Below are 11,787 nucleotides of genomic sequence, written 5' to 3'. Positions count from 1 at the left end.
GAATGTCAGCTCTCATACAGGTACCGATTTCCAGGCAGCTTAACCCAACTCTTGTTAACCCTGCGGCTGCCAGAGAACTGGGCTCCACTGGGTTTCCAACAGCTGGCTTTTCAGAAGCGAATCACCAGGTGTTTCTTCCCAGATGCTCCGGGGTGGTCCCAACCAAGGACTCTTCAGCTTGAGGCCAGGGTGTGACATTCCCACTGTGGAAGGGCTAATCCTGGTACGTGGGCCACGATGGCACGTCTGGCCTTGCGAAAGACTGTAGGCTTCCAGGGTTTCTGTCACTCGCAGCGCCAGCCTCCAGAGGCCCCTTAAGGACATGACTTCAGACAAAAGACACGGATCTGACAGCTTAAAGCAAACGAGCTCCGAGCAAAAAAAATCCACTACCTGCCATCCAGGCCCTTCCGACTGCCAGCGATCCTAGAGGCTGGGCTAGAGTTGCCCCGGGGGTTCCTAGACTGTAGCTCTTTATGGGAGCAGAAAGCCTCCTCTTTCTCCCTCGCAGACACATTGTAGATGTTTCGAGCACAAAGCCAGTGGCCACACACAGCTCCTGTGGATCACTGGGGCCCACGGTACAGCAGCAGCCAGCTTTCAGCTGGTGACAGGAGCCACCCCACAGTGACAGGCACGGGTTAGGACTCTTGTGTGTGCACACGATCCTCTAGCCCGGCCCCTGGTGACATCAGCGATGCCCGGCTCTCTGGGAGCTCTCCAGGTTCCCCGGGGAATGCGGGGGAGATTAGCATGTGACCCAGCGGCTTTCAAAATCCTCTCGCTCTTCTGCTCACAGAGTCCAGCCAGGGCCCGGCTACAACAGAAAGGCGTGTGGACACAATGTGATGTGTGTCTCCAAACTACCAGCCCCACCCACTGCCGTCAAGCCATGGGCAGAGCAGAGAGATGGAGCAGAATCATCCCCCGGGCTTTCTGAGGGGTACACCTTTACGGGGGCAGAAACCTCCATCTTTCTCCTGGGGAGCGACTGTCTCCGTGGTTAGCAGCCCAATGTGTAACCCACTGTGCTGCTGGGGCTCCACGTGTGTGTGCATACATCACATATATGTACCTATACATAAATGTGTGTTATACATGTAAAACACCATATAGGAGGAGCCCAGGTGGCTTGCTGGGTTAGTCTGTATATGCGTGTGTATGTCTGTGCATGTGTATGTGTGTGTGTGTGTGTGTATATATATATATATATAATGTGTATATGTTGTACACATGTGGATATATAGTGTGTACACACTATACACATGTATACATACATACATGTATGTGTACATACATGTATGTATGTACACACATACACATAAGAATTTATAGAGAATTTCCATTATGTTTTAATTCCATTTTCCCTGAATTTTTTAAGAAACCCCTATATGTGTGTATAATAAAAACATACTATTTACGTACTCTATAGACACACACACATATACTATACATACACACTTATGGATATGTGCATACATTGACATATACACGTGGTGTAAAAAGTGAACATCGTAGCAGTTAACAGACCTGGCCCTTAAGGTTGTCTTGACAGAAGCTCAGGACCACCTAACCAAGGACTCCCCCTCGCCCAGCCCCCCGCCTGTCTCACTGCCCTCGCGTCAATGCAATAGTAACTGTATAGGACCGAATACACCGGTCCCTCTGGGTTTCCAAGGCTGCACATCTTTACAGGAGCAGAGAGCTGCATCTTTCTCCCAGAGAGCAGCTGGTAGGTTTGAACCACTGACCTTGTGGCTAAGAGCCCACTTTGTAAACCACTAGGCTAGCCCTGCTAACCACTAATAAAATCCAAAGCTGTACATCTTAAAGGCATTTCCTGCCTCCCGTGTCCCCTATCCATCCATTCCCAGGCACTCCGTTCCACACAAGAGAATAGGGCTTTCGCAGGGATCGGGAGGGAGTGGTTCTCATACTGCTCAACCAACTACAAAGGGGCCCTGGCGGCACAAAGGTGAGGCGGCTGGCTGCTAACCAAACGGTGGGCAGGTGGAGCCCCCAGCAGCTCTGGGGAGACGGAGAGGGCGACCTGCATCTCACAGGTGACAGCCTCGGAACCAGGGGCCATCAGACTGCCCAGCACAGTCGCTGGAGGAAAATGTTCTAAAACGGACTGTGGCAATGAATGCACCACTCCTGCTAATAACTTAATCACTGAAGTGTATGTTAATTTTTTTTTTTTTAAGAAGCAGAAGCCCTATGGAGCTGCTCCACCCCTGCCTCCACAGAGGGCCATTTTGAGTTGAAGTGGACTTAAAGACCTTCCCCTTTGGAAACGGGCTTTGTCCATCACATCAGGCAGTGCTTCTGCGTTAACCTCACACAAAACAGGGGAGGGGAAGGGAGCTGGGTCACAAGAAAGTGCCCTGGGCAGGAACCGAAGAGACAAATTCTCCCCCTGCCCAGAGCCCCCAGAGACTGAGCCTTCCCAGGAGAGCCTGCTCCCTCCAACCCCACTCCCAGCCTCTGAAGGCCGAGAAAATAAACGTCCGTGTTTGGAAGCCACCCCACCTCAACTCCCCCCAAACTTACTGCCACGGACTCAGGGTGGACTCACAGCGACCCTACAGGACTGGTCGGATGATGGGTTTCCGAGACAGATTCTCTTTAAGGGACTAGAAAGCTCCACCTTCCTCCAGCGGAGTGACTGGTGGTTTTGAACTGCTGACCTTGTGGTTAGCAGCCCAATGTGTAAACACTAGGCCACCAGGACTCCCTGTGGCCTACCAAGAACAACTAAAACCCAGGATGCGTCAAAAAGAAATCAATAGAAAAACATAACCCTGAACGGAGAAGCAGTAGGCATCCCACCCAGACCAGTCTGCTCAGAAATACAGGTGTAAACACACTAGGGAAATGATCCCTCTGGGCCACCATCTCACAGGCATGCCCAAGGGCCACAGGGGGTGGGTGACATGGCGGGAAAGACCCTGGGTTCCCACCTATAACCACCAGGCAGGCAAGCTTGGCCCTGCAGACTGCCTGTGGCCCGAGAGTTTGTGAAAGACACTTGCTTCCTGACAGGAAACAGCTGGATAAGAAGCGGGTCACCCCTGCCCTTGAAGTGTACTTGCTGGGCCGTGAGCCCAGCCGGCTCTGCTGTGGACCTTCGCAACAGACAACGGCACCAATGATAAAAATGACACAGTGGGGGGAGATCAGGTTTCCTTCTGAGACTCAGAAAGACTGTCCTCGCCTTTTGGGGGGTGTGGGGAGGGGGGCTGGAAGTCTCTTGCACCTAGTCACTTAGGCAGGCATTTACATTCCAAGCAAATGCCACATGAGTACACTGCCCCCTCCACAGAAGGTAGCAGACGGTGAGAATAGCTTCCCTTCAGGGCAGCTGTCCCAGGAGCCCGGCTGACCTCAACTGTGGTCAACACCGTGACCAAGACAGGTGGACAGCTCCCAGGTTTGGGGACCTTCTGAGTTTTTCTGCAAACTGAAGACAGGTTGCCAGTGCCCCCTGCCCCCTCCGAACAATGTGCTCGCAGACTGACGTCCTGGCAACCGAGGGCGGGGGCACAACTTCTCTCTCTGGTTTTAGTGGCTATAATCTCTATGCAAGCTGACCAGGTGTGTCTTCTGCCCTGCTGCTGGATGGGTTACCATGACCAACCATTGGGTTAGTGCTCAGAACTCTATGCCATCCAGGGAACTTAATGAATAAGGACCCATGGTTGGCGCTGTGGCTGGGGCTTTGAGATCCTAACCAAAGCTGCTGAAACCCACCAGTCACTCCCCCCGGAGAAAGGGGAGCATCTCACTACAGAGATGTTCCGTTTCGGAAACCCTACGGAGGATGGCTACAAGTCGATTCCAACTCAGTGGTGATGGTTGCAACTCACTGTCATTGAGTGGATTCGAACGCACGGGGAGCCTATAGGACAGGGTCGAACTGTCCCTGTGGGTCTCCGAGGCTGTTACTATTTACAGGAGCAGGAAGCCGCCTCTTTCTTCCACAGAAATGCTGGTAGGTTTGAACTGCTGACCTCATGCTTAGCAGCCCAACGCATAAACTACTATGCCACGGTTAGGAGGTCCCTCCATATGGGTGCAAGGTTCAGGACCACTTACCTGACAGTACACCCGGACAACCTGACCTGTCCCCAAAGGTCTCTTAGTAGCACTTCCCCAGAAGCTCTGGAACATGCAAACTAGGGATACAGATACTAGGGGGTGGGAGTTCCACCCTCAACAACTGGCTGCAAGGTTGAGGGTTCAAGTTCCCTTGGGGGGCCTTGGGAGCAAGGCCTAATCGCTGCCACCGAGAACCCCATGGCGCTGTCTTCTGATGCACACACATGGGCCCCGTGAGTCAGAGTTGATGGAGGGGAGCGGTCTCAGACACCTCCAGTTGGCCGGCCAGTGGCTCAGGCTGCCTCACTGCACAGGCCTGCACCCAGCTCTCCCTGCCTGCCCCCGCGGGTGTCGTTATCTGGCATCATTCCTTCAGTCCATGTATTCTGGCACTTCTGGGTCCACCAAGGGCATTTATTTTTAGTCCCGATCACCTCATCTGCCTGCCACATTGACGCCAGCCTTTCTTCTGTTCATGGGTGAGAGCTCGCCTTGGGACGTGCAGCTTCCCCAGTCAGCATGTTAGTCTTCCTGCAGGAGGACGGTTAGCAAGAGGCAAACGGTGCACACACAACAGGAGGGGGTGCGCAGGCTGAGGAAAGGCCCGGCACAGTCACACCCAAGCCATCGCCCATGCCATCCGGCCAACCAGAGTCCCTGGACGAGCCCAGTTCGGAGCACAGATTGTCCGAGACTTGATTGCTTCTCTCTGATTCCCTGAACTAAGCGAGTTCAGCTGATGGGGTGGGGGAGTCGATCTCTGGCATTCTTGGGGGGTGCGAACTATTGCCAAAAAGACTCGTGGCTGGAGTCCTCCCAGAGTGCCTTGGAAGAAAGACCTGGCATCTACTTTTGAAAGGGCACGGCCATTGAAACCCCTTGCAGCCTGTTCTACTCTGGTTCAAATGGGGTGGCCAGGAGAAATCCACTCCATGGGCCCATTCTGGTTTGGGGTGGGGGCTTCACATCTGTGGAACTCAAAGGTGCTCATGCATCATTGTCACCTGGAAGGCTGGTTACAACACAGACTGGGAGGCTCGGTGTGGAGGCTGGAGGCTACGCAGCCAGGACTGCAAACATGCCAGGAGGGTCTCCCTCGGAGGGGGTGGGGAGGGGGGCTTCAGTAGCACTCTTGAATGAAGACAGACTAGGAGAAAGGTCGAGCTATCTCTTGGCAAAAAGAATCCGGTGGGAATGCTAAGGATCCCAGCAGCAGAGTGCTGGACGGGGCACTGGGAGATTAGCCCCTGGGGCTGGTAGCCACTCAGTGCGGACAGTAGCCTCAACAGGGGCCTGGAGCTGGCCTCCACCTTGATGCCAGGAAGCAGCGTGCTCAAAAGCAACAAGCAGGAGCAGGGCAGGGGCGTGGGAAGCACACTGCAGCAGCCACCCCACCGCCAAGGCCGCAGCATTATTTCCTGGGGGCAGCTACAGCCTCTCAGCCCCATCACCTCACTCACTGTCCTATGACTACTGGACAGACGTGGGGAAGACCCGTGGGCCTGTGGCTGCTGGGTGTCGAGTCCATTCTGACTCATCATGGGCCTATGACACAGTAGCACTGCCTCCACAGGGCTCCATCGTTGTCATTGTGAAGGTTCCAACTCCTAGTGACCTCATGCACAACAGAACAAAGCACTGCCTAGCCCTGCATCATCCTCACAGTTGTCCCTATGTCTGAACACGGGTCACGCAGCCAAACCACAGGGAGTAGGAGGAAGCGGTGGGTGCTGAGCGCTGCTAGCAGAGGGTGGAATGTTAGCAGATGGGGAGTAGGGGTGAACTGGGAAAGGGAACCTACTCGATAGCACCTGTGTGAGTCTGGGTGCATTAGAGAAACAAATCCACAGAAACTCATGCATAAGAGAGAGTTTTATATAAAGGGTAAGTGCGCATCAAGAAAACATCCCAACCCAGTGCTAACCAAGCCCACAAGTCCAACGTAAATCCATATGTCCGACACCAATCCAAAGTCCTCCACCTCACAAAACACACACTAATGACACCGGACTGCAGGAGGAAAGCCGAATCAGTGAACGTGTAAGCATCTCAGCACTAGCAGGGGTCTCCACACGGCTGCTCCAGCACCCAGGGCTGCATCGGGGTAGGTCCATGCAACCTCTCCTTGGGGATGTCTTGCAGGAAGTGAGCCTTGCTAGTTGAAGCAGGCAACTGGCTAAGGCAGCTGCACCCTGGTCCGACCACCACAAAGCAAGAGACCCGAGAACTAGAAAGGCGAAGCTGACCGAGCCATTTATCATCCCGCCCTTCAATTAGCCCCACGTGTGTTTATTGGCCAGGTTGGCACAATGAACTTTAACTCAGCAACCTAACGACAACAACCAAAGGAGCCCTGGTGGCACAGTCAGGCTGCGAACTGCAAGGTCCAGAGTTTGAAACCGCCAGCTGCTCCAAGGAGGAAAGATAGGGTTTCTATTCCCACCAAGAGCTACAGTCTGGGAAATGCACAGGGGCAGCTTGACCCAGTCCTACAGAGTCCCTAAGAGTCGGCATCAACTGGACGGCAGTCAGCGTGTGCCGCCGAAAAGCGGGGCCCAAGCTGTTTCACAGGGAACCCGAAGGGGGAATTCTTTCCTGTCCTGTGGGGTCAATGCAAGTTGAAAATTGCACCTGCAGCCCCTGAACAGCGCAGCAGCGGCAGCAGAAACTGAGGCTGGAACTCCGCGGTCAGACCCAGATCTGACTTCTGGCCACACTGAGATGGCCGTGTGGCAAGGCTTGGCAGCAGGACATCGCTGCCAGGATCCTGTTACTTCTGTGAGGTCACCTGTCCCATCTCCTAGCTTTTGTTAGATGAGAGTCTAAATTCTTGGTGATGAGTTTAGGGACATTTCCCAGGGGAAATGGGAACATAAAGGCTGGTGGTTGGGACCCCCCCAGCAGCACCATGGAAAAAAGGCCTGGCCATCCACTTAGGTAAAAAATACAATCACAAGAAAACACGACAGAGCACACGTTCTACCTACCTGTAATTCGGGTGGTCACCATTGGTCCAAAGTGAACCCGGGGTGACCCGTTGGTCTGGTTTTAGGACATCACATCTGAGATGCCTGCCTCAGGTGGCCTCTCACCCAGGGGTTGACTCTCTTTATGTTGGCTGAACTGCCAGCCCCCTGCCACTGCTAAATCAGGTCACTCTGCGGCTGGACACATACAGGCCGCAGCCAGCAGGGCCAGCCCAGGCTCCCCACATTGGCGATGCCCTCAACAACGCTGGCCACTGCCAGCAGCTTGGCTTTTCCCTCCAACGTCCTCTCTCAACCTCGCGGCCTTGCACACCCACCCATGAGGCATCTGCGGCATCTTTCAGCTCCCACGTGGGCAAAGGATCGCTAAGCCAACCGTACTCCCTTTTAAGCAGAATTTCTGCAAGAAAGACTCCCGACACCCCAGCAGGCATCCTCTGGCTTTTTTTTAGCAGTTCAGAAGTAACCAGCAGACCCATGCTACCTGGGGAGGTGTTGCTTTACCACCTGGTTCTTCCTGCCGCCCCTGCAGTGTACTTAGCACACCTAACTCAAAGTCACTCACTGCCAGCCAGCCGATTCGGACCCATAGTGGTCCTGCAGGAGAGAGCAGAGCTGCACTTGTGGGTCTCCGAGACTGTACCTCTCAGAGAAGTAGAACCCCCGTCTTTCTCTCAAGGAGTGGCTGGTGGTGTCAAACTGCTGACCTTTCTGTTAGCGGCCCGACTTCTAACCCAGGATTCTTTATTTTTTATGAGGTGTTAAGAGTGTCTATCAAAGTCGTGGTGGGCCAGGCGTGGAAGTCTCCCCTTCCATGAGGGATTCCGAGTCATGGTGCCCCGAAAGGACAGGGTAGAATGGTCCCTGTGGGTTTCCAAGACCGTCACTGTTTGCAGGAATGGAAAGCCTCAACCTTCTCTGGAGGAGTGGATAGTGGTGTCAAACTGATGAACTTGCAGATGGCAGCCCAAGGTGTAGGAGACCTGGGCTCCGTTGCCAGTCAGTGCACCTCATGCACAGCTACCACTGTGAACTTCCTGACTAAGACAGGCTAGGAAGAAAGGCCTGGTCATCCCCTTTGAAAACCCGCTGGTGAACGCCCTGTGAACAACGGAACATTGTTCGATCTGTTACCTCTCGTGAAGATGGCACAGGACTGGGCAGCCACTGATTTCATTGTGGGTGGGGTCACCACGGGTACTGTTGTCGACTGAGTTGTGTCCCCCCCTCCAAGAACACATGCATTAACTCGGCTAGGCCATGATCCTTGGTCTTGTGCGATTATCCTCCATTCTGAGATCTGATGGAATGAGCCTATCAATTCCAACCGCAGTGATATTAATGAGGCAGGAATAGGCTAGTACCGTTAATGAGGCAAAATGCAATCTGTTGGACTTGGTTATATTTTGAGTCCATCTCTTTTGAGATATAAAAGAGGTCAGACAAGCTAGGAGAGAGAGAGAGACCTCCTACCACCAAGAAAAACTAGCCATGAGCAGAGCATGTCCTTTGGACCCAGGGGCGCTACACCGAGAACCTCCTAGACCCAGGGGAACATGGATGTCAACCTGCACTGAGCCTTGGCCTTGGCCCACTGAATGCCACAGGGCTTTCCTCCTGAGCCGAGAGAGAGAGAGAGAGAGAGAGAGAGAGAGAGAGAGAGAGAGAGAGACAGAGACAGAGACAGAGACAGAGAGACAGAGACTTCCCCTATAGCTTCCCCAGAATTTGGACTTCTAAATTGTGAGTGAAATAAGTATCTGTTTCTTCACTCCACCATCCCCTTGTGGTACTTTATTATTAATCGTTTTATTGGGGGCTCTTACAAATATTATAACAATCCATAAATCAATTTTATCAAGCAAACCTGTACAGATGTTGCCATCAGCATTTTCAAAACATTTTCTTTCTACTTTGAGCCCTTTGATATCAGCTCCTCTTTATTTCCCCCGCCCCCACCCTACCACCCTCGGGGACCCTCCTTGTGGTACTTATGCTACGGCGGTGTTAGGTAACTAAGACAGGTACCAACAGCAGAGTGACCAGGAGGGCCCAAGGAGGCTTTGGTTCCCACGTCTCTGGGCTGTGTCCAAGTTCCTTACCAGACTAACGTGACCTACGAGGAAAGGCTGGGTGACCGACTTGGGGAAATCACCAGTGAACTCATATGGACCACAGGTGTCCCATTCTGAGTCACTGGGAGTTGAGTGGTGGAGTGGCTGTGCATCAGGCTGCTAACTACAAGGTCAGGAGTTTAAAACTACCAGCTGCTCTGTGGATGAAAGATGAGGTTTTCTACTCCCCTAAAGAGTTACAGTCTCAGAAATGTCCAGGGGCAGTTCTGCCCTGTCCTGTAAGGATGCCAAGGTCAGAACTGACTTGGTGGCAGTTGAGTTTGGCTTCTTGTTTTGTTCTGAAGTCAAGGTGACTAGCCCAGGGGCTGCTGTGAGCGCCCTCCCCTCTGCCCTGCAGGGCTGTAGGAGTTGGAACTGATGCAATGGCAGTGAGCCTTGCAGCATGTTGTACTTAGGTTGTGACTTTGGGCAACTCTGCTGAGCTTGGCATTTCAGCGTGTTTAGGTGTCTGGGGAATCAAGCCACACAGGCCAAGCGTCAGAGGGACACAGGGCAGGCATGCTGGCAAGATGCCACTTGAAGTAGGCGAGAGGGCAAGGTGGACAGCCAACCTGCTCGTGAATTCAGGGCGCTGGAGCTGCCATCAGGGGCTCAGCTGGACCCTCCTGTGAGTCTCTGTTGCCTTGTTCATTGTTGGCCCACAGGAACATTCCTCTTGTCACACCTTCCCCTGGGGCTCTCCAGGGAAGACAGAGCACTTCTCCCTATCCCCACCAAGCCAGGTCTGTTACCACTACCAGCTGCCACCAGTGCTTCCCTTGGTAAGCGAAGCTCCCTGCCTGCTCTCCTGGCCACTCTTCAAGGCGATTAGGAGCCCTGGTGGCATAGTAGTTACACACTGGTGCTGCTAACCTCGGGGTCAGCAGTTGGAAACCCCCAGTCGCTCCACAGGAGAAAGAGGAGGCTTTCTATTCGGTAAAGACTGACAATTTTACCCTGTCGTACAGGGTCACTGTGAGTCAGAATTGACTCGGTGGCAGGGAGTTTGGTTTTGTTTGTTGTTAAGAATCAAGGTGACGAGCCATGCAGTTGCCATGAGTCAGAATCTACCAGACAAGCTGTGATCAGAGTAGCCATGCATGGCTAGCTCCCGTAGACTGTGCTTCTTCTAGACCCTGGCCGGAAAGAACACGGGGGCTCCAGACTCTAAGCAGGCCCCCTTGCTGAAAGACATGCTCTGGAACGCCTCTGGGTTTGGCCATCAGCCAGGACACGTAGACCACTGAACTTGAACTTCTCGTAGCAGTGTGTCGTAGGTTCCCTGCCAGAGTTGTGAGGCACCCTTGTTCTCCTCCCAAAGGTTTTAAAACCAGTGCCAGTGCGTGTGTGGAGATGGGGCTGTGAAACAAAGAGGCAAATGTAGCCCTGGTGGTGTGATGGGTTATGCATTGTGCTGCTCATCACAAGGTCAGCAGTTCAAAACCACCAGCAGCTCCTTGGAAGAAATAAGGGGCTTTCTATTGATGTAAAGAGTGACAGTCTGGGAAGCCCACGGGGCAGTTCTACTCTGTCCTACAGGGTCACGATGAGTTGGCATTGACTCCATGGCAGTGAGTTGTTTTTGGTTTTGGGTTTTTTTGGGTGGTGGTGGTGGTGGTTTGGTAGACCAGGATTAGGAAAGGAACCCATCTACCCGCCTTTGGGCTATGAAATTTAACCAGCGCTGGCCTGGTGACTTAGGGTTAATACCTGCTCAGCCGACTGCCAACTCCTGCCAGTTTGGAAAGCTGTGCCTGCCTGCCTTCCCTTGAAGAGCTTTAAGTGCTGCTTGGGCTTCTCTCTGCCACTGTTGGTGGCATGTCACATACTCCGGTGTGACACAGAACAGCGGGACTCTCACCTGGTTTAATGCAAAGTGAACATACGGCTTTGCCTAACTTGCTTTTTAAGGTGGAAAGTATCACACAACATAGTATCACATGTAAATACAATATTGCTGAAGATCATTCAAAAGCAGTTGGAGCAGGGCATCGGCAGGGCGCCCTGGAATTCAAGGTGAACTTGGAGAGGCTATGGAATGAGGAGATCACTGCTGATGCCAGATGGCTTGTGGCTGAAGGCAGAAAACACCTGAAAGATGTTCAGCTGTAACTGTGCTCCGGTGGCATGGTGGGGTACATTCTGGGATGCTAACTACAAGTTTGAAGGTTCAAAACCCACCAGCTGCTCCTTAGGAGAAAGATGAGAATTTCTACTCCCAAAGATTTGTGGAAGGGAGGCAAAAAGAGGAAGGCCCTTGTTTCTCCAAAGTACCTAGACTAATACATTATGGTACCTTGGGAGTGGGGTACTGGAGAAACAAATCATAACATAGAGAGTAGATGCTTATTTGACCTCGCCCTCCTGGAAGTTTTCCATCTTTGTCTAACCAGAGGTCAGATAATGCCACACTGTTTACTGGGTTGTTTCTGGAAAGTAGGAAAATAGAAAGTTTGTAAGTCCACTTGCTTCAGTCATTAAAATTTGATCTTTAAATGGGTTTAGGCCATAGCTGTAAAAAAGCTTTGAAAATATATGCCCCACCCAGTGCTTTGGAGTTCTCAGGAACCAGTAGTCTTTGTCAG

The 11,787-nt window shown here is 52.6% G+C and overlaps 1 protein-coding gene across 3 annotated transcripts in view; it reads right to left on the bottom strand.

The window, feature by feature from the left end:
- Nucleotides 1–11,787, bottom strand: part of VLDLR (very low density lipoprotein receptor) — a 38,801-nt gene that overhangs the window by 22,238 nt on the left and 4,776 nt on the right. For 2 of the 3 annotated variants that reach the window (XM_045289195.1, XM_045289197.1), the window contains exon 1: nucleotides 394–538. The exons of the other annotated variant lie outside the window; for it this stretch is intronic. In XM_045289195.1, the coding sequence (XP_045145130.1) occupies nucleotides 394–517 (124 nt within the window). In that variant the 5' untranslated portion in view covers nucleotides 518–538. Of the gene's footprint in view, nucleotides 1–393; nucleotides 539–11,787 lie in introns of those variants that run through there. 3 annotated transcript variants of the gene reach the window in all.

The sequence above is a fragment of the Echinops telfairi genome, unplaced genomic scaffold (genome assembly GCF_000313985.2).
Source record: "Echinops telfairi isolate 266 unplaced genomic scaffold, ASM31398v2 ScPeMD7_25;HRSCAF=90, whole genome shotgun sequence".
Classification (NCBI taxonomy): Eukaryota; Metazoa; Chordata; class Mammalia; order Afrosoricida; family Tenrecidae; genus Echinops; species Echinops telfairi.
The sequence above is the reverse complement of the archived record's forward strand: the minus strand, read 5'-3'. Positions and strand labels throughout refer to the sequence as shown.